This window comes from Nestor notabilis, unplaced genomic scaffold, assembly GCF_000696875.1.
Source record: "Nestor notabilis isolate BGI_N333 unplaced genomic scaffold, ASM69687v1 scaffold12197, whole genome shotgun sequence".
Taxonomy (NCBI): domain Eukaryota; kingdom Metazoa; phylum Chordata; class Aves; order Psittaciformes; family Psittacidae; genus Nestor; species Nestor notabilis.
In genome coordinates, this window is record NW_009937012.1 from 17,554 (window position 1) to 40,624 (window position 23,071).

The 23,071-nt window shown below is 41.6% G+C and overlaps 1 protein-coding gene across 1 annotated transcript in view; it reads right to left on the reverse strand.

Annotated features, from left to right (window-relative positions):
* Positions 1-3,116: 3,116 nt before the first annotated feature.
* Positions 3,117-23,071, reverse strand: part of ADAMTS17 (ADAM metallopeptidase with thrombospondin type 1 motif, 17) — a 160,380-nt gene continuing 140,425 nt past the window's right edge. Inside the window, exons 20-22 of the mRNA XM_010018623.1 lie at positions 20,534-20,686; positions 6,714-6,891; positions 3,117-3,574 (exon numbers count right to left, since the gene is read on the reverse strand). Of these exons, the coding sequence (XP_010016925.1) occupies positions 3,423-3,574; positions 6,714-6,891; positions 20,534-20,686 (483 nt within the window). The 3' untranslated portion in view covers positions 3,117-3,422. The remainder of the gene's footprint in view (positions 3,575-6,713; positions 6,892-20,533; positions 20,687-23,071) is intronic.

The window sequence follows — 23,071 nt, forward strand, 5'->3', positions numbered from 1 at the left end:
TAAAATATCAAGCAATAACCAACTGCTAAGATTCTTTTCCACCAACAAAAAATAGCACCATACATGAGCTAGTGAGAATCTACACTCAATAACACAATTGTGCAACTAGAAATGTACAGTACTTTAGTAACAGTACAGAGTATTGTTTACAATATGGAAATACCACCACTGTAATCAAAAGAGCATCAATCTCTTACGAACAACTAAAAGAAGTATTGTCATAGATACACTGAAACAAACAGCTTTCTTTTCACCAGAATGTAGTAACTGAGGGCAGAGCATAGCTGTAAATCCATATTAAACCTCTTATAAAATGATACAAAACAGAAGTGTTGGAGTATTGAACAGAATTGAATTTTTTTCTTCAGATTATTTTTCTGGCTATTGTAAAGTGGGAAGGTTGTCACCATATGAATGTAATAACACAGAGCTGTGCCGTGCCATCAGTGTTGAATTAAAGTTGGTTTCTGATTATAAAAACCCTAAAGGTCAATGCACCAAACCAATCTATGGGCTGTGAGAGCAAGTGAGGTGGTTTTTTTCAGTGCTCAGACATTTGAAAAAATTCTTTGTAAATTCATGTTTCCTTAGGTAGGACCAAGAACTTGGACCCAAACATCCTTTGAAGTGTAGGACCTAGCATACTGGGACAGGCCACATGTCTAATTAGCCTAGAATCCTCTTCTGGACAGTGGCAAGTAGTGAACAGTTATTGAAAACCATTAGAATTAAGATCTTCTCTCTCCTGTGTACCTTTCTAGGAGCCCTCCTATTGCCTAGAGAGAGTGATAGATCAGCACCAGAAGGAAAAATGACCCCTGCTATTTAAAGGCCTTTGATTCCCATTAGTAATAAATGCACATGCTTTTCTTCCAAGCCTTTTGGTGGCAAATCCTTCAAGAGCCCAACTGGAGTGTTAGTGATGCTACAATGATCAGCAAGGGGGTGGTGTTTCATTGGGCCGGGTCACTTCATGGGCAAATGTTGCCCATTAAAAGAAAAACAAACTCCAAGTGAAGGGTGTCAGGGACCATCTCAGCCAGACTGTTGTGAGATGGCTGTGGTGGTGGGGAGGCAGCAAGGACAGTGTCACTGCAGGGTATGACAGCCCGCAAGGGGGAAAACTACCGCTGTGAATTACCGGTATGAATCAAGTCCTCTGGGCTATGTCTGATCTCTTATAACTTCTTCATTAGTAGTTCATCTACCTATTAATTTGCCTACATGAAAACCTCTGTGGTATTGCCTAAATCTTCCAGGTCACCCCTGCCAGTAACATCTATTGATTATTTGCTAAGCAGCTACTCAATCTCTGCACTTGGGCTAAAGGGTGGAAATAACAGAAGAAGGAGGTCCGATCCTGACTGTAAGATGCCAAAAGAACATTCAGTATAACAAAAAACCAAGTTTGAATCATTTCCCTGATAGAGAAAATCATCTGGGGCATTGGAAAGCAGATCTGTTTGAGACAGGCACTTGAGAAAAAACTGTGTGCAATTGTGCCTTTGTGCATACAAGCCAACCCTGGTGCACACACACGCTTATTTGCACTAGTAAGCACAGATGCTAATGTGAAGCCCACACTGTATTAGTCTGTTAATGAGTATTAGCTTTCTGTGCTTGAAAAACTTAGCCCTTAATACAATGCTAATGAGTTATTCCAGTGAGGTCCTGGATATTGAAAGGACTGTAATAAGGAAGAAAAAGTTGCTTCAATGATATGTTAGATACTAAGGGTCTTTATCCCTTCTTGCATTGAAAAAAGAGACAACAGCAACAAAGACAACTTGAGGGTAAGTGGGAGCTGCAATACAGACTGGCCCAGGGGCTGGGGGTAGTGGCTGGGCTTAGTTCTGCTCTCATCTCCAAAGAAAAAACAGTGACAGGCAGTTCTAGAGCAAGTACAAAGCTGCAATTCATCCAAACTGCTGTTTGTATCCTGAAGAGTGGGCTGTAACTTAACCACCCTTGCACAACTGGCCTTGGATCCTCGCAAGGGAAATGATACATGTTGGAGCAAGGTCTGATAGGGAGACATTGGTCTGTAAGACTAAGGGAGAGGACAAACTCTGCCCTGGGTAGCGCTCCCGTTTCAAGTCTCACATCTCAGAGAGGAGTTTGGTTTAAAGTGCAGAGACATGCAAGAGAGTGTCATATATGCAGCACTTGCTAAGTGCTCTGATAGCACCAATCTGATAGCACCAAACCTGATAGCACCATGGAAGACAGGAAGCATTAAAATACAGTGAGTACAATCCTAACCTCCTAACCCTTACTGAAGGCAATGGAAGTCTTGGCCTTATGGCTTCAACAAGCTCCAGATTACACTTTGAATGTCTTGTATCCCTGACTCCTTGTGACTCAAAAGGCTACACAACCTCAGATGTATACAAGAGCCAAGAGATAGGAAACACTTGTTCTACTGTTTGTGTTTCTTCACACAAAGTTTGCTCCAAATCCAGTTTTTGTACCAACCCTATCCAGTTTCATGGTCCTCTTAAAAACATGGCATTCAGCCTCATTATCTGATTGACTTCTAAAGACTAGAGAGAGATTAGACCAAGAAAACTCTCAGTGAGCTCTACCTGAGGAAATTATTTCTGGCTTCTCCCGTCTCATGCAAATAGTTTGTGCTTAAAAATAACTACCTACGGCTGTTAATAAGCTTCCATTTCATTAAGCTCAGAGAACAAACAGGTTTCATAAGAGAAACTCTACTATTATGGGGAAAAGAGAGAGAGGATTGTTTTTGAAAATGAGAAAGAAGGGCAGTCCTGATTAGCGTCTCTAAAATATATGACTTGGAATGTTGGATATAATTGTACTGAGTTTTCTGCAGGAATTTCAGAGATGTTCATCCTCTGCTATCAGTTTTCACAAGCTTTTACAGCAAATCCTCTCTTTAAATTAAGCCTTTCATTTATGTGTGTCCCTCCAAGCCCACTCCACAGTGGGATAACTGCTGGGAACTGAAAACATCAGATGAAAGCCAAGATTAAAAGATTAAGTAATGTCTCTACCTTTGCTGAATTATTTTGCCAGAGGCCTTCCTCCGTGGGGGTACCCATAACGTTAGTCAATGTAATCACTTTGCAACTCTCGTCCTTTTCTTTAATGGTAGCAAGCCATCCAGTGGCTGGTGATTTAATATATTAAAGTAAAAAGCATTAATGAAAAATGTAAGGATGTCAAAATACCATAAAATGATTGGCTCCTTGAGATGACTCTTTCTGTTTGTGTTTTTTTAAGGTGGATGAGCGGATTACTTTGGTATCCAGTCTGTAGAGTTAGTTTCAAGTCTTATTAGGTATGCTTTGGAATCCACCACATTGTAGCAACTCATGAAGTTCCAGTACTCAGACCTACTAGTCCGTGATTTACACACAAATAGCTGTAATGCTCTAAGAAGTAGCACAGGTTCATTAACTCTTCTGCTGCATCTTGTTTGCATAAAAGTCTCTGCAAGTCTGGCAACAGCGCTGATACCACCGCATGTCCTGGCACAGGTTCTTCTCCCGGATCACCCTGCAGTACACTGTCCACTGGTCGCCTGTGCACTTGTACGTGAGAGCAGCTTTGGACAAGAAAAGAAAGGAGAAACTTGCAGATTAGCCAGAGAACACACTGCAGGTGTGATCAAAATCACTGCATGTGAGGGAAGAAAGGGCCAATCTCGCTGTCAGCACTGGAGATCAGACGATGTTCTTTGCACCAAAACATCAGGCTCTTGGAAGTGCTTACTGCAAGAGCGTAGCAGGACATGACTGGGGAGCACAAGCCCTCTCATGTTTTGTCTCAGTGGCAAATAGGCCTAGAGGAATGAAACCTCTGAAGCACTGGTCTAGATTAAAGCACATAAAGACAGCATAGCAGTCAATGGGAAGCTGTGCACTCCCAGGGAGAGTGCTCTGATAAAGCACTCCTTCAGAAGTGGCCATCATCCTCTTGATGGAAAATGGTTTTGCAGAGGAGCAAAATCAAGCCCAATTTGATGGATGTAAAGATGAATTAATAGAAAGTAAAAATACTTCTTGGTGTAGTAAAAACAGGAGGACTGCTATTGAGAGGGGGGAATGGATAGCAGAAACTCCCTCACACTGACACAAGGTTTGTGCAGAGGGGAAAGCAGCACAAAGACACTGTTGCTGAGTCTGTTGACAGTATCATTAGTCATATGTGCTTTAATAAAAAAGTAAGGGTAGCAAAACTGCACACTTGATGAAAATGCACACAAAAAGTGAGTGCTTTTAATAGCCTGTGATTTATAGTATGGTATGTAGCATCCTTATAAATGCTGTGATCACTGGAAAATCTTCTAAATGAATATTGTGGCCTTTAAGGTTGGGGAAAAATGGTCTAATTAAAGAACATCAAAACATGCTGACCCAGCAGCATCCTGAGTCCCTTGTTCCTCGTGGCTGCTGGAGGAAACCAGGGAAGGCTCTTATCCTGTATTCAGCTGTGAGCCTCTGTGCCAAGCACCAGAAAACAATGGGCAGCAGAACTGGTAGGAATGCTTCTCACTGAAGCTTCGTTCAGCTGGACAAGAAGCAAAAGTTTGAGAACATCTGCTGAAATGAAGTTGCCCCAGAAAAAAAGGAACATGAAGCCAATGTAAAAAAACCATATTGCAAGAAAAAAATTGGTGGAAGTGGCCATCCTAAACAGGGAGAAGGTTATTTGTGAGCCTGCCAGCAGCAGAGGGGCTTTTTGAGGGGGTTCCATCTGCAGCACACCCCACAAGCTATGGTTCCAGTTAGGCACAGAAAACGTGATGTAGCTGAATAAATTACACATCTTGCAAGAACATCTGAGGTAGACTTTATAAATCTGAGAGACTTTATCTAATACAAAGACACTAAGTCACAAACAAGGCCAGGACTCTAATGAGGTCCAAGGTCCCTCATAGGTTGTGAAGTAAGACAGGAATCATGCTGAGGAAGTGACATGGGTTAGGTGCGTGAGGGATAGAATAACCCCCCTCTGAACGTGTCTTCACTGAGGGACACTGAACATAGATGTAGAAGTCAGTTGAGGGGAACGCCACACTTAGATACTTCTGAAAACACTCTACCTGGGATGAAAAACATTCTGGAGTGGGGACAAGGCAGAACGGGGTTTGTAGACTACTGGAATTTTTTCTGCACCATATTTTTGGTGGGGTTTCCATTGCAGAAAACAGATAGTTTTGTTTAAAGATAACCCAATGAGAGCTGTTTATAAGCAAGACGAGCAAAACATTCAATGACGTATCTTTCTGCTAATATCAAATATCATTGTTTCTGGTCCTGGTGATTCTAAGCCTGGTTTAGAAATAAAAGCATTCCAAATTACTTGCAGATTACTTTCAGCAGGGACTTGAGCCTCCTCAGTCTTCTAAATAGATGAGCTCTTATTCCTTTGTCCTAAAATGTGAATTAGGATGGATTTCTTGTCTCATCATGTATTAAGGGCTTACTTCTCAAACGAAATGTTTTCCTCTCTCTATGCTCTTAGTGCTAAAATCTCTGGAAAGTACTTTTCTGTGTTCTTAAACAAAAGAGGTTAGAAGCTCCTCAGTATGACTGCATTTGCAAGAAGAAAATTTCCCATATTCTTTTAAACATCTGATAAACTTTTGGGAACCAGAGTTCAGCTCAGAAGCTTCCAGTCCAGTCCTAGTTTGACTGCTATTTAATATGGGACAGTGCTGTTAGAAAATGGTTCTCAATTTCTTAGCAGCTCTGCTTTTTCACGTTTATTAGAGGTGCCTTAGCCTTCAAGACTAGCTCTGCTGAGAGGGTGGAGGCTGTTCTTTCTGGTAAGCTCTTAGCAGCACTGTTTACAACCCAGCCTCTTGCACTCAAAAGTAATGGGAGGCACCAATGAGGCTGTGTCAGTACAGCTGATGGCTTAGTTTAGCTTCATCTTACTGGTGATGATGTGTGAAATGTGAAGAACCCAGCTTGGTCTTGGAGCTGTGGTGGTGTGTATTTGGAAAAATGTATTTTTATCCCCTTATAATTTGAGCAAGTATGATGTGGAAAATCATGGATTCCCACAATTCTGTATTAGCAGAAGCATTCTTAACTAGAGGTATTTCTTAAATACAGTGTTAAGGTGTTTTAGGAAACAGATGGTTTATCACCATATTCTCATCTCAGCCAGGTACACTGGGGAAGCAGGGTGAGGGGGAGGAGGAGGACAGTGACAGAAAATCAAAGGGTTCACAGAAAGAAGGTGGCTGGTCTCTTGCCTCCCTGGGCAAATTAATTCATCAAAACACATTCTTGTGGTGCAAATGAAAAGGAAATAAAAAGCCAGTACAAGGTCATGTACTTGGGGCATGGATGAATAACTTATCATACTTTATACTTGCAGGAGCAAAAGCAGGGTGTGAAGGTGTGTTGTGATGGAGAAGGATATGCCTGCCAGCTCCCTCACCTCTGTGATCAGTCAACCAGTCACCCACCATTTGTGTGCTCATGTCAGTCTCTCAGGTCTACCCACTGCTGAACACGAGCAAAGTCTGAGGTGGGGATTGATGGATAAGAGAGGCCCTATCCACATTAGACCTTTAGTCTAGAGTCTGACTGTGGGTTCTTTCCTAATTTCTGACTCTGGACTATCCTCTGAAGCCCCACTTTTATCACATTTGCACACTGGGACCCTGGGCTTTGCAGGGTGCCTGGTCCTTTGCAGGTGGCACCTTGCCCCCAGCACCCCTCACTCACCAAGTCTGGGCGAGGTAATTGTGTTGACATTTATCTTCTCATTGCAGACCTCTTGGTGGCACTGCCTGTAGGCCGCTGGCTTGGACAGGACAGGGCACTCACTGCCATGGCGACCGGTGACTTTGTGCATACACTGGACCACGCGTGACTGGAGGCCTTTCCCACAGGTTGAGGAGCACTGAAGGAGAGAAGGCACTGAGACATGGTCCATGCAGAGTAACTTCCAAACCACATGCACACATACGCCAGCAAAATCACTGCCAGAGCTGTGTGTGGCAGGCTGTGTGTAGCTGGTGCTGAGGACTCAAACAACAGGGTTAGTCATTCTCTCAACCCTTCATGTTGATGATTTTGCAACTTCAGGGAGTGCTGCGAGTAGGGGAACTGTCCTGGAACAGGGAGGCAATATGTTGTCCTTCTGTCTGGACTTGCTCTGTGTCCGTCTACATTGACTACCTGGATGCCCATGAGGTTCAAGTCGGCAGAGATGTAATTCCCTCCACCAGCCACAAAGAGGCAAAGCTGGAAAACGTTTACTGCTTAATTACTGAGGAGCAGCTTCCACCTCCCTCTCCATAAACGACCCAACAGCCCTCTTGATTTAAAAGCCCTTTCCAAGACTTGGATGGTCTAACAAGGCTTCCTCCACAAACAAGATAACCAATGCCAGGCACCGACAGAAGATAAACCCGAGGATTACAGCAGAGGCAGGCAGTACTGCTGCATGGCCAGACCTCTGTTCCAGTAAACAAGAGAACACATCAGGTATTCAAGTATTCACTCTCACCTATCCCTGCTAACTGTCTGGCACTTGTCTATCCTCCTGGGAGCACTTGCAAATTGTACTCAACAAGTTTTGGCTTCCCTCAGCCAGGGGGCCCAGCCTGCTTATATGCTCTCTTTGTTGTCATACAATTGGAGTTCCTACCACTCTCCCTCCCTCTTCCTCTGGCCCAGTCACTTGTGATTTACAATGTCCTACTTGCACGCTGTTCAATTTTAATAAAGCAAACACAGTGAGCACAGTGAGGTGCACCAGCTGGAGTTAATAAAACAATCTTGTATTTAAAATAAAGAAACAATGGGTTGCAGGACTTTGGTAAGATTCCTATTTCTGCTAAAGCCACACACCAGCAAATGATGGGGGAGAGGAGGTGGTGAGGGAAAACTCAGGAGATATAATTAGGATGATGTAAAAACAATCATGTTTTCTGTCCTCTGCGTTTCTGAATAAAGTCAGAGCATTGGAGCTCTCTCCCTGAAAAACACCATCACCTCAGAGCTGTAATTCCTAAAAACATCATGCCAGACATTGAAGAGGCTCAAAGATGAGTACCATTGAGGTTGGACTGAAGTCAAAGAATGAAGGACGTATATGCAGTGTGGAATGCTTGTAAGACTAGGAGCCAGGGGCAAAAGAACACAGACGCATGTAGGCTTCCACCTCTCCGTGTATGGGGGAAAAGCACAGCAAAGCTCTGGTCATTTTATTCTGGGAGTATCACAAGAAACCCCTGCTGCTTCCCGAAGACCATCTGATACAAGAAGTGTAGCTTTGTTCTGGGTGAGGCACAGGGAGCTTTCACTTTCTGTGTGCATCACTGAAAGGCCTGAGAAAAAATGACCTCAAATTAATAGGGGCATGTAAAGCAGAGCTGATGGAGTCCTGCTTCACACAACCCAGTGCAGAAATACATTTACACAATGTGAACAACTCATATGTAAGTAGGAGGAGTTGTAAGATCAGTGTTGTTAAAAAAACCATAGACTTTTTACCCTAATCTGCCTCGTTAGTCACACACATTAATGGCTGCTTATTAAACAGGTTTCTTATTTTTGGTGTACTCACCAAATTCATATTTGCTTTTCTCTTATTTTTCCCCTATATTCCACCTGCTCTATTCCTGTTCTTTCTCACAATGCCTTTCTCTAGGACTGACTGATTTTCTCCATTCAGAACAATCTCTGGCTCAGATCCCTTCTGGACTTTGGCATTAAGCTATCCTGGTAAGCAGCCTATCTCTGTGTTTCCAGCTGTGCAGCCCCCTCCAGGACCTGACTATTGTATTCTAGAGGCAGCAGTTGTGCTATATTAAAATTCTGCATGTATTTTGCAACTTTTTTTTTTTAAGAAACAATTGGGGTTTTTTTCCTTTACATCCTTCTTGTTATTTCAATTTAGGGTTCACTCACTAGTTTACGCCAGAGTCTTTTTGTACTTAGATTTTGAGATACTGAATTTAGATCAAAATTTGGTCACAGTCTATTAATTCCTCAACAAGGGTTATGGTATTTAGTCCTATGCTGAATGCTGTATGTCCTACAGCAAGCTATTCCAAAAAGCAATTGTTAAAGTTCCTTATTTAAACCCCCTTCATAGCTCCCACAGTGAGATCTACGCATTTCACTAGGCCTGGGTGTCCCTCTGCTCTCCCGAAGCACTGTGTGCCCTCTGGCTTCTGCCAGTCTGAAGCCAGTCAGTCATGGCCATTTCAGCTGGATTTAAAGTTAACAGTTTTTATCCTGATAATGCAACTGTTAGGCCCTTCCACTTCACTAGTCACATGCAACCTCTAATCCTCAGGATTTTAATGGCACTTTAGTCTTCAGGGTGCTTTACTAATCTTAATCCTCACAAAACTCTTTGCAAGGGGAGTAAGTTGTACATCCATTTTACAAACAGAATAGCTGTTACCATCCAGACATAAAATAATCCATCCAGGCCATAGGGTTCCTTCACGTGATTATAATATAGTGAGACTGAAATCTCTGTCTCTGCCTTTTAGGTACTCCCTGTGCTTATGAATGCTCTTAACAAAGTTGGGGAGTGGAAAGAAAGAAGGGAAGAAAGAAAGAAATATGCATTTTTTCTCATAAGGTGAATAAGGTTTGCAGATATCAACACACAAACACTCACCTACCTTTGTCTGTGCTCCTGTCTCTGCATTTGTTAACCAGCAAGGAGGGCAAGCAATGAAACTTTTTCCACAGACACTGCCAAATCCAATCCTTAGACAAATAACAGCAGAGTTTTTGCCCGAAGCAGTTTTATTCCTTCTCCTGGGAGACTGGGATCATCACCTATGCTATGCAATTAGTTTTTCACAGCCAGGAAGACAGATTTTAACATCTTTCTTGAACTCTTTTGGGCTTGGCAGCTAAAGGAAGGTTGGACATCTGGCTTATTTTAAGATGAAATTTTCAACTCTGTACTTGGATAGTCTCTTTCCTAGGAATTTCAATAGGAAATAGGAATAGATACAAAATACATACAAAGGGGGAATTGTTACTCATGCTGCACTATGAAAAGAGGACATCATTAAAAGAGGCATAAAAATCAAACTCCAACTGAACAGCAAATTCCCATAAATACCTTCTCTCCTACTCTGGACAGCTAAATGCAGTGCTACAGTCTCTCTGTTCCCAAATATTTATGGAGCAAGTAAGCAAAATCCACAGGACAATTTTCAGGCTAGATTTACTTTGTGCCCTCTGATACAGACATGTATGACCATCAGACGTGGACACAAGCTATTAGTAAGGAAAGGAGCTGTGTCCTTCTTGCAAAGAGAGGCACTTCCAGGCAGCCAACAGCTGCCAAAGAGAGAGCATTGCTCACGGCAGCATCTGGCCTGTGCTGCAGGGACAAAAGTACCTGATCCAGCTTCTGTAGAGCTGGTACGGTGCCAGTGTGCAGAACCCCAGGAGGTTCCAGTGCTGCACAGTGTAACCACGCTGGTCGTATTTAAAGTGGGTGACGCACTGGGTTCTTACGCTGCTCTTAACAGCCAGACTTGGAAAACTGGGAAAGCCTTTTCAAGCACTGGTGTGGCCCTCAAGAAGTGCACACGTTTTGATGCCATGATGGAGCACAGTGATCTGTGAATGTGGAGGACTGGGTCTGGAAGCTGGTTCGGAGCTGTGTGGATCTCTGCCTGCCACCTGAGCTGCTACACCAGTACTGAGAGAAAACCCACATGCAACTTGCCTACTTTGGGAAGTAGGGCTGGGACAAGTGGTGGAATAGAGACGCCACTGTCAAACATGAAGCATTTTTTTCCTTCCACCAGGCATTCCCAGTGATATCACTCTCAGAAAAATGCATATTCAAGATTCACAGAGTTTAACCACAATGCACTAAACTGACAATATAGCCATTGTGAATGGGAAATCCACCCACATGCAAGGATCAAAGGATTGCTCAGCACTGTAAAAAGGAGGGGGCTAATGAACACTTACAAAAAGTGAACCTAATGAGAGCCCTTGTAACTCCCAGTTCAAATACTGCTTGAGAAGGCAAAATACAAAAATGCCTCCATTCACATTCTTTGGCAGTAACATGCAAGCCAGTGGGGATATCCAGAAGGAAATAAACTCACAAATTGTCAAGGCAGCAGCTGCATTCATCAGCTTAAAGAAGATTTACTCACTGAAAAACTCCAACCTTAAGACCAAGCTATGATTTTTCAACTGGAATGCTATTTCTACCTTAGGATACTGATATGAAAGCTTGAAATCTACCAAAGGTGCTGACAGATGTCTAATTGCTTTGAAAGCAAATGCCTCAGGAGAATGCTAGGTATTAAAATAGAATGAATTTACAGTAAGTGCTGAGATCTGTCAGAGGCTTCATCAACTCCTCATCTACAAAAGATAGCCAGAGAAAGAGAGAGGAATAGGAATGAATGAAGCCAGGGCAGGGCTGCTGTTGGGCTGATGGAGGAACGCGTAAGAGACCAGTCCAAAGAATCCCTATGTTGAGGCTTAATGGGGACAGAAAAAGGTACAGATTTACCACTACAGAGGACAGGCTGTGATCTGTGCAGGACTAAATGGGTTAATGAAGCATAGCTTATGCTTTAGCTGAGGGGGCTGGTGGCTAGGCAGGGTACATTCAGACCATGTATCACCTTTAAAAATGTCACTTCTCTAATCTCTAAGAGATAGATGTTAGTCTTTTGTAAGAGACTTGCTTTTTCCAGCAGAAGGTCATAGCATCTCTTCAGCTAACCCTGAATGTACTCCAGTATTTAGAAAGCTGATCTGTTGGAGGGAGACAGAGTTCAAGATGACCGTCGTAACTAAGCTGAAGGCAAGATGTTTCTTTTCCTTATTCATCAGTCTGCAGTCATCTGATGTTTAAAGATATTGGTTTGTCCCCAGTTTGCTGAAAGTTGCTAAAGCCAAGGATAACACTATGGCTAAAGCTGCTATATGCAGAGATAGAGTCATGCTCTACTGACTTCAGAGTTCAAGTATTTCAAGGCGTTAGGATAGGGTAGAGTGTTTTTCCCCCCAGGGGTCTTGTTTCTCGCCTCTATGAGAGTCAGAAAGCAAGCAAGCAAGCTCCTATTAATAACATTCTAGCATCCGAGATAAATGACAAAGGTCCTGTAATTGCACCATTCCTGAGACCTTAATAGTAATCATGTGTGTGCTCTGAAAGTCAGTGCTCTCCACACCTTAACATCAGGCTTTTTATGAGCATCGTTCATTTGACCTCTCCATTTCTAGCCGAAAAGCAGCATGCAATGCACTTTCATAAACACCAGGTCAACTTTCACCATAGCATCATGCTAAAGAAAGACATTTCTGTCTTCTCACTGATAAGATCTCATTAGCCCAAAGCAAAGTGTAAGCTGTTTTTCAAGCTTCCTTGTTCTTTTCTTTCCTGTCTTTTTTTTGAAACCTTTCTTCTTTTGGAACCCCAGACCTGTAAAGAGAACGTATCTGGTCTTGCTTACAACAATCTTTCATTTGGAAACTTCTGTGAAGTGACTGATTTGTTTAATTTAGCCAAGAAAAAAAATGCATACTCTTCTGACTCAGTATGGGAAGAAACAATAAATTATAGCAGAAAATGCTCATGGCTGATGTGACAGTATCTTAGAAGGAAAAGAGAGAAGCAATCTTTGCAAACTGCCTACAGCTGTGCTTCCAAACTGCATGACCCTAAGGAACAAGACCTGACCAGTACATCCAGCATGTCTCACTGCATAATTAAGCTTGACTTTGCTATTCTGAAAAGTTCCATTGTGTACAGAGTTCAGAGATTAAGAGCTGAATGCATGAATATTCTGGGTAGTGACAATGCCCTGGAGTACTTGTGCAATGCAGCCCAGGTGGATGCTAATGAGGAAATGTCATTTAATTCATTATACCAATCAGGAGAATTTACTTCTCACAAGCTTTCAAACTGGATTTCAAGAACAGGATCCAGCAGAGATGTCAATGATACGGTATTGCCTATAGCATGCCACCTATAGTGTGTGTGTGCAATGATTTGATCTGTGGCAAGTACAAAGTGGAAATATTCCATAGCTCGTTCCACCTGAAAAACTTCAAGGAAATGATGCTGAAAAACACTATGTAAAAGGCATAATCAAGCTAATTTTAAGCAAACTAGACAGTAATGGACGACTGTGTAACCATGGGATCACATAACTCGGGCTGCCTGCTTGAGAATGACTTCTACAGCAGTGTGTGCTTCTTATGCTGAGCAATGTTTGTATGGGCTACATGAGCTGTAGTTCCACACTGGCTCCTGTCACAGATGTTAGCCTTAAAGAATATCTTGGGAACTGAAGCTCCCCTGAACATATATTTTAGTTATTCACCAGTTAATGATCAATGCTATCGAAATGCAATTTATTTTAAAAAGTAATTAAACAAAGGACTCCATTAGGATTACTGAACTCCAGGCAAGAGGCTGCTCATCTCTGTCACCTCAGTCCTGCCTAAGCATTCTCCAGAGCTACTCAGCCTTGAAATGTGTGAAGCTTAACTAAGTCTGCATTTCACCTTTTTGCACAGTCAAACAGGGATCACCAGCAGGCTGATACTAACTGTTCTTCAAAGATGTTCTGGAAGATTGTCACCTTAATGCCTCAGTAGTCATTATAAATCTCACAAGGCTATTGAAAAGACTGCAAATTGTAGCAGTTCCTGCAAGTGATAATGTGCACTGTAAGGATTCAGGGGTAAAAACCTCTTTAGATGAATAATACAAACTTTAAATGGTGAATTAGTTGCTCTTCATATTTTTACAAACATGATCGTAGCCACTGAAACATCTCAGAGGCACTCAGAGAAATTGAATGCCAGTATTTGAATAGACTTGCCTTTCATGCTTTCTTCTTTTTCACATTAAAAAAGAGAGTAAAATGGTAAGGATAGGATTCCATTTCCAATCCACTGATCTTAGTGGAAGGCTTTAATTCTCCATCAAATAAAATAAATAAATGCACTTAATGGACTAGGCTTTTAAATAAAAAATATCAAAAAGAAAAAATTATTCTTTCAATTAACAGGATCACTGGAGGCTGTATTGGAACATGAGACAATAACAGTGTGACAGAACGTGTTCCACTTCAAACAAAACACTGATTAATATGGTCTTTTTGTGGCAAATTCTCCTTTACTAAGGAACCATCAAAATTATTTGTCCTATGGATGTTCCCAGAAACTCCAGCAGAGATGAGCTGTGCAAACTGTTGTGCAAACAAGCAGCAGTCATTGCCTCAAAGGCACGAGCAGGACTTGGTTCCTGTAGCTTACAGTGCCCAGGGCAGTGACATGGCCAGCCAGCACTGTACTTGGTGTCTCTTCACTTTCCATGCCTACATTTCCCACTACAGCTGAGCTGCACCAACTGAAGCTGGCAGTTAGCCCAAGACAAGGTAGAGGCTCAACCTTGTTTTAATGCCATTATATGATATTTACATCTCTGACCATAGCTAAAGACATTTCACAATGTGGGGTCAGACAAAGAATAAAAGAGGTGAGATTCAAGGGGTCTTTTGAGATTAGCTGTTGGCGTGAAAGGCTTTGATCATGTCGAGTGATCACGTCCAGAGGAACAAACCATGTGGAACCACAACTAGCAGTACAACTTAGAGCAGTCCGTAGGGGCAGTAGTTAGGCTTAGAACACCCTGATGCTCTGGCTCTTGGTCATGCCTAAGACTAGAGGGTTTGAATACTAAACCACCTTGGGTCCATTACTGTCACATCCAGCTCTATCATCTTCTGGAGAACAACTGATCTGCACCAGTGTCAGTTTCTAGCTGTGGTGCTGAATGCACATGAGCAGCCATAAATCAGGAAGTTGTTTGCTGAGCCAAGATGAGTAGGCAGCAGGAAAGGGTCTGTCAGCTGTGATGTGTGTCTGCAGCGTTCAGCGACCCTCCTTCCTGCAGAGCTTTCAGTTCAGCAAGAAAAGTTACTTTCTCCAAGGTAGGAGAAGATGAACTTAGTTATGACCTTTATGACGAATTAACAAGTTGGCCATAGTTTATCATAAACAGGTGGTGGGTCAAGCCATGAGTTTGTAATGAATGTTTGAACAAAGGACAGTTTGCTTCTATATTTATAACAGCTTTGAATAGCCCTCTCAAACCACAGCTGTCCTTGATTTACTTTTCTTATCATGTAATGTGAATTAATCATTAAAAGTGAGGCATATAGAGGATTTTGCTGATGTTCCTGAACATTTGGAAGTTGGAAAACATGCTTCCTGGCACTGGAAGATTGTATAATTTGAAGCAAAAAAAAGCAAAACTAGAAGCCCCAAACCAAAACCCAACCCCAATGTGTTTGTTGGTGTATTGCAAGGCCAGAGGTTTTATCTCTTGGAGAATAGTCTGCTGCAATCTTGCCAAACCAATTAATTTGCAATTACAAAATCCTTGTTACCACCCACTGTGATGAATGACTGCTGATCTCCAGTATGAAACACCTCAATGTCTGGCACAAACCCAGTATTTTTCATATAGGAAATTAGATCTTTTTTTCCTGCCTATTGTTAATATTCTCCTGGGATGAGAACCCATGGCCAGTATTTCATAGGCTGAGCAACATACCGTAAAGAAATTGGCAAGTATTGATGTCCAGGGAGGTCAGGTGGCTATAGATAATTTTTCAGATGTGCTTTATCACTACTGACACTATTTGCAACATGAATATTGTCCAATATAACACTTTGCCAAGCTGACCCTTACCAGTGCTTTCCAGTTTGTGGAGCGTACAATCTTTCTGAATCCAGTGGAAGTTGTGCCAGGTGGTTACAGGAGATGTAAAGTGGTAGAGAAGGATTTCTCCTCTACTTTCCTTCCTAGTTGAAGCCCAACTTGACATGTTATATATTTCTGTTTTCACTTGAGAGCATGAATCTGTGATATTTCCTACCCAAAGATCTCGCACAGCCTCTCAGGTCAGATTCTGATCTGCACAGCGTTGGCATAGGCCTGCATTAACTTAAGTGGCTGAATTAATCTGGATTTACACTAATGTAAGAGAGACTGATATCTGACACACTGTGCTGAGTGAGATCCTTGGCTTGTGGCCAGTGGGTTATAGGGAAGAATGAAAGACAGTTACCCTGGATTTACATTGGGTTATCCAAGATTAATATAGGCCTTAGTATTTACACAGCACCTACTGTAACTGCTAAGAAAAAAAATGGCAAAGCCAATATATTACAAGGCTCCTATGTATCTTTCTTCTAAAAATCTTTTCATTGGGCTATGTAATATAATAGGTTAATAAGCTAAATTGTTGCCTGAGGGACAGAAGTTGCATGTTTTAACTTCTACCCACAAAGCAGAAAATGCACCCTTGTGAAAGTCAGCACTAATGATGGAGTGAGTGTATCCCACCTGTAATTCTACCTTCCTTGATATAATACCAGTTAAAAGGAGAATAGTAAAAAAAATAGAAACTGGGAACCCTGAACCATGCTGTGCTATTGGCTCAAAATACAGTACTTCAGTCACAGGACCAAAATAGATTATGTTAAGTCATATAAAGTGGTGAAACAATTAAGTAAAACTGGAAGAAAAATACACTAATATATTGTGAAGAACTGCTCCTGCTGTATAATCCTGCCTCTTCAGTTATATCCTAGAAGAGTCCAAAAGCCAACTGGAGAAAAGGAACTCAAAAAACACAGCTTTGGCTTGTATGTCTGCACCTAAGTGCTTTCCCTGCTGCATTATGACTAGAGAGGAAGGCGAGAGAGCTGAGGACGTGGGGGGAGCTTTGGGTAGCTAAAAAGCAGTCCCTGATGCTCTTCACCTTCAAGCACAACTCATCTTTGTCACCCCCATAGCTAGCCAATGCATCAAGCCTGCATCTCCCCACAGCAGGCCAGCAGTGCAACCCCCCTCATTATTTGGGACATATGCTTTCAACTGTGTGAGTCAAGGTGGACTTCAACATGAAGTCTGCTGCCTTCAAGCACAGCCTAGAGCAGGTGAATGGTCCAGACTCAGGCTGTGTCCCCTGATAAGCTTCCCAGAGATCCACATTCATAAAGACATTTTGTTCACTAGCTGCCTGCATTCTTCACAGGAATGTAATCCTTGACAAAAAGTTTGTCAGCAAAGTACAATTCATCCTGAAAGAATGAACTACTGTCTTGCTAAAGCATCAAGAGGCGTATTTTCACAGCCAAGGAGTCTGAGCAAGTGTTGGGAAACTGAGTAACCCAGGTTTGTTCTTTTGCCTCACACAACTACAGCAAAAATGTATGAATACTTACAGTGCTAGAATATTTAACAGCTCAGATTTCAAACAAGAAAGAACTATTTCAAAGCAGAGAGAGTGTATGAGATGTTTGTTTCTTTAACTGAATGAAAACTGGATGTGGAATTTCCTTTTGGAAGAAATGACTGAATGGGAGATGGCTTGGATTCCCACTTGTATATTGCATCATATATAAAAAAAGGATGATATAATGAATTGTAATTCTGAAGAATCCAATCCAGGCAACAATAAAAAACGTGACTTCAGGTTAACACCTTCACTGAGTCTCTTACTGTGCAATCTGTCTTTCTACTAGGTTCAAAGACTCTTGGGCCAGGAACAGTTTAGTTAGGAGACTCATAATAGCAATGCTGCCTTTGTGTTAAATAATAATATCCCTTTGAGATAAGGGGTTTAAAAGAAAAGCTGCAGTAGTGCAAAGAACTTGCAAGTTTAATAGCAGTGGTAATGGAAGTTACTCATAGTTACTAGTAACAGAGCAATACTCTGTCTTTAGAACTACACGGTCTGTTAATCTCAAGCATTAGACTGATAAAGGTAACCTCAAAGACATTGAAAATAACTTTACTGACCTGTATGTTTGCAAAGTGAACTTGATGTATCAGTTCCTCATGCAACACTTGAAATATCCTGTAAATACACTGGGAATTTACAAATATCAGAGCCAAGACTGCTTGCTGCATCTGCTCATCTAGCTCCAAATGCTTTCCACAGCGATAACACACGGGATAAGGACTAACTGCAAATAAACCTGACAGAAAATGGAATAAAATTCCTCTTCAGAGGGGGAATGAGCAATGGGTGCAGAGCCCTTACTAAGGCCAGTGGACAAGGTTTTGGCTGGTAGGTCAGGTTAAAGAGCAGCATGGCCATGCCTTCAGCCCTCACCTCTTCTATACAGTAGTGGATCCAGGGTCTGATAAACCCCCCAACTTGTCTGGTGGAGATTTGGACATTTTAATGCTGCCCACACTTGTACCTTCTGAATGCATTAGGATCCAAAATCTTATATAGGATAACCATATTCATTGCTGTCAGATGTGAGATAAGTTATTAACAGGGCTGGGAGCTCCTTAGGGGAGAGATCTGTCTTCTCGTGCAGAGTCTGTGTATTCTACAAATACTACTATTACTGCTACATAAATAACAGTCTGTCGTTACTACCTAAGCAGCCTGCTTTATTTACAAGTTGTATCTGGACTTGACTTTTTCAATGAGGTTTTGCCTCTTTCTTACATGACTTCCTGGTATCTTCAAATGATCTTGGTTTGGGAAATTAAGGATTGGAGGCCAAGACACCATGCAAGCTGTTTGCACACAAAGCATCAAAGCCCGTTACTTTAATCTGTGATAATTACTACTGTCAGTTAAATCTTGCTTGCCTGATGGTTCTTAACAATAAGTAACAAATGCACAATGCATTAATTGCAAAAAGTTGTTGCTTGTTCTGAAATCAATTTGTATTAATAGGAAAAGTTTCCATCTTAGTCAGCACAAAGCTCGCTCTCACAGTGATTTTTACAGCACTGGGAACAAATGTTTTCCAATGGAATCTTGCCCTGGAAGTATGAATATTAAAGAGTTCACTATAATCTCACTGCCGCTGACTTTGTGTTTCTCCTGAAAGGAGAAACTGTTTTAAGCTGGACAACACCAAAGAGGAATTGCTGATAGCTGTAAAGGCTCTTCCCATAAGTCTAAGCCCTGCATTAAACCTTCTGGATCCTCATGGTGAAAATCCTCCTCTCAGGATTTGTGAAGAATTGAATTCCACACCAAGCATTTGAGTTTCTGGGATGTATCTGTGTTTCTGGGACAATGCACTTTCTTCAGAGCTACCCATACCCTTTTCTAGCCATCCAGTGGTGCCTTTTGTTTGTCCCTCTACTCAGAGAAGAATCTAATTGTGTGATCTAAGTGTCCAGTCAGAATTAACCAATATGTCTAGAATTTTAAATGCTCATTATAATCCAAATCTTAAGTCCAAGAACATCCTGCTGGACTCACACAGGCTGGAATTCCTGGGAAGCAGAGAGCTGGCACAAGCTCTCTGCAGACAGAAGCAGGCCATATATGCAGCACATAAGCTTTTTTTGTCCTTTTGCATGGGGAAGACCCTGATCTTGTGTAAAGAACTGCAAATAATAAGTGATTTTGCACCAATCCTGTCCTGCTCGCACACTGACACTAAATCCATCAACAACAATATTTACTGTGACCCGTGTATGATTGCAGCCTGTCAGTGAGCCAACGTCTTTATCAGATTGGAACCATTCATACAATGCTGAATGTTCAATCCTTGTAATCAGTGAATAAGTAATTTTTTCATATTCCTCCCTATAAAGACAATCCGGGTCAATCTGTAAGCCAAAAGTTTTCAGGTTCCACAAATAAATAAATAAATATTGTTATTTCACCTGTTAACACAGGGGAACTGTTTGTTTTGGCCACTTTGCATGGACTTTGTGTGCCAGGTTACGAATAATGTTCAATGCTCTAAATGTTCTGTGATACAAATTCCTGGCTCAGCATAAATACAAACCTTTTGTATGCAGCAGGTTCTTAATACATTCTCCAGCACTGACACCATTAAATTCATGTGTCTCTGATAAAGCATATCTATAAGTATTTGTAATTCCTAATCACAATGTAAAAAAAATAAAGCAATCACAGATAAGCCAATTTGCCCATCGTGGGCCTCTGTTTCACTGGATTTTGCTTGCTGGAGTTTGGGTTTTTGGAAAGCAAAACGCAACTACTGTATCCCCGTGGTTTCTGCACATGCCGTACATTCCAGAATGCAAAGTAGACTTTCTGTTTAAAGAACAGTACAGTTACAAAGATAAGATAAAACCAAACTGGAATATAATATTCTTGGGAATATTCCTTAGTTCTTCATGCAAACATGAAGTCAGTAATGTAAAGGATGCTTTATGAACAACACTGGCAAAGGCTGAGTTTCTCACACTGCCTCCTTCCGAAGCAAAACTACCTATTACTTTAAGATCAGGTGCACGTACAGAGCAGACTCTGCTCTGATGAATCCACAGCATTCAGGAATTACTAGTGTCACTTGAGAAACTAAATTCAGACAGGTCTAAGTGAAGGTAAAACCCAGCCCTGAGGAAAGGACTGGCTTTGCCTTTAAATTCATGGCTATCTTTCATATCAGGTGGTTGGAATAAAATTAATATTAATGCAGAGGGCACATAGAAGCACAGGACTCCGAACACTTTTGTACTCAGAAAAGAAATGCCAGGTAGTGGTCACTGTTACCTTAGACCAATCGCCCGTTTTCCATTCGTAACAGCCTGTGTGATCCTCACACTCTTCTTCCTCTCTTGGCCTGGTGGCTGCATCACATTTTCCTTGAGAATTTGTGCACGTCACTGTTCTCTTCTGAATCCCCCTGCCACAATCTGCTGAGCACTGCAAAACACCGGGTATTTGCTTACTGTTACATGATGTCTACAAATAAGAACTTTTATCTTGGTATCATACCCAAAAGGAAAAGCTGGTTTGATGAACAAAGAGGAAATCTGATAACCTGTAAGGTTTTCTCCCAATAATCTAATCCCCTTCCAAAATAAATGAGTAATTTGAAAAGCATGAATCTGCCTCTGCATGAAAAATGGCACTTCTAGAAATCAACATTCTTTGGCATTTTGCTAGAGTTGGTGTTACAGATGAAGAACTCCAGAAAATGTTGTGTTTAAGAGCTCATAATTTGTACTGCTAAAGCACACACTGAGATTTGCAGCAGAGAACTGCACAGCCCTTGATGTATCATGGGAATAAAATTATGGTGATAAATGCATTTTTAGATCACAGTAGCATGACACCACTGTTACAAACACATTTCTGCATTACAGTTTGTACATACCATGGTAAAGTCACAGTTCTTACACATGTTCTCATGTGAAATACATACATGACCTTCACCCTTTGATTTGGCACACGCTCATCACTGTGTTAGTTCCAAAGAACTTCAAATGTACAAAGGGGAAAGCTCAGGAGAGGCACTATTCAGTGAGCCACAGTGTTCTGATCAGCTTCCAACCATGGCCAGCAAACTAACCACAGCACTGACATCAGCAGGGATGAAAGACAGACTTCTCAACACCAAAAGCATAAACAGGGACTGTTTGAAGTCCTCTGAGAAAGCAGCAGGCTACTAGAGCTGCTAGAATCAGTTGCTGAAGGAAGACTTGATTCCAACATTTGGGACTCTAACAAACATTCATGGAGTGAGCATAAATGGTTTTGTGCCTGGACAGTTTGAAGGTAACTTCTAAAGAGCAGGGATATCTGCTCACCCATTTGTTATCTTTGCCAATGAGAATTCTGTTTTACTGGAGCACTGTCTTGGTTTTGTTGGCCATGGTGGGAAAAGGACACTGGCATGAACTGAAACAGAATTTCTGTTTTAAATAACCAGTTTGCTAATAGATCTGCTGATGCTGCCACAGCCATCTCAGTGCACACCACTACACAACAGCATAGCTGGTCTCTCTGCTCTTCATTTTCATGCCACTGCAGTGGTTAAGAGTGAGAAATTTTCTTGAAGAGCCATTGGGGACAGGTGGGTGGAAAAATGATATATGTACCAACTGAGATAAAAACTAACCTCCTCTAGTATGTCAAGTTTCCCCCTTGAGGGGATCAGCATGGAAAAGACAGTTGATTTGACACTGAATAAATAGTGAAGATGAGAGATATTCTGTGAGGTCTTTTGAACGTATTCCAAGAAGCTTCTCCATCCAGGGGGTCTATGCTGGAAACAAGCGTCAGCTTGATATAAATTACATCAAATGGACAAATCTCAGCATGCCTGTCTAACCGTCTTAAAAACACAATCCAGGCAGTTCTGACCTGCTGGCCTTGTTAAGGACATGAATGACAACCGTTTATGAGCTGGCAAGCAAACAGACATGCCTTTAAATATTTTAGAGCACTACAAAGTGACTTCTTGAAAATCTGGGAAACCTTCCACTCAATTTACTATGTGCTGCTCATGGCATGACCTCCTTACGGATGTAACATCTCTGTAACAAGCACAATTGTATAGTTCTGCTACATAACGGGGATGAATTCTTCCAGGCTTTGCAGAATTCCAGAAACTGCTTTGCTGGACTCCTCGGATCACAAGATGTGCCAGAGATCCCAGGCTGAAGCTCCCGAGATGTTACCTAAACGCCATGAATTTGCCCCAAGTTGTATAGACTTTCCCAAATTATATATCATTTTCCTCAGCCCTCAGGGTGGACTCCTCAGGGTTGCTCTCGTTCATCTCAAACTACAAAGCACAATATATAAAATCTTTCAAATGGTCCAATTTACTCCAAGTAAATCAAACTGAAGCGGGACTATTTTCACAGTAGGAGAAATCTCTAGGTGGGTTTTACAAGCAAGTCTGGGAAAAACACCAACTGTTTGTTCTTCCCACAAGCTTTTAAGTCATTCACAGATTAATACTGCATATACTTTTCTAGACAAAACAGCATTTGCAAAAGGTTGCCAACAGATCTTTGGTGGTCACATATAAATCACCCTCTTGAAGAGTTTTTTTCTTTCCCCAAGCTCTCTGTTTTCATGAAGAATTTCTTAACATATAGATTTTACAGAGACTCCACAACAGTCTAAACGTTAATATGTGTAGTCCCTGAGTGTCCAGCTGGGATCATTAGGTCTTATTTTATTAACAAATTACTTTGTCAAATCCCACGAGGTTTTGTAAAGGAGCAACACAACTTTGCAGTTAAGACACAGCTCCTTTATTTGAAGGAAATCCATATTTTTTTCTACTCCAGTTCC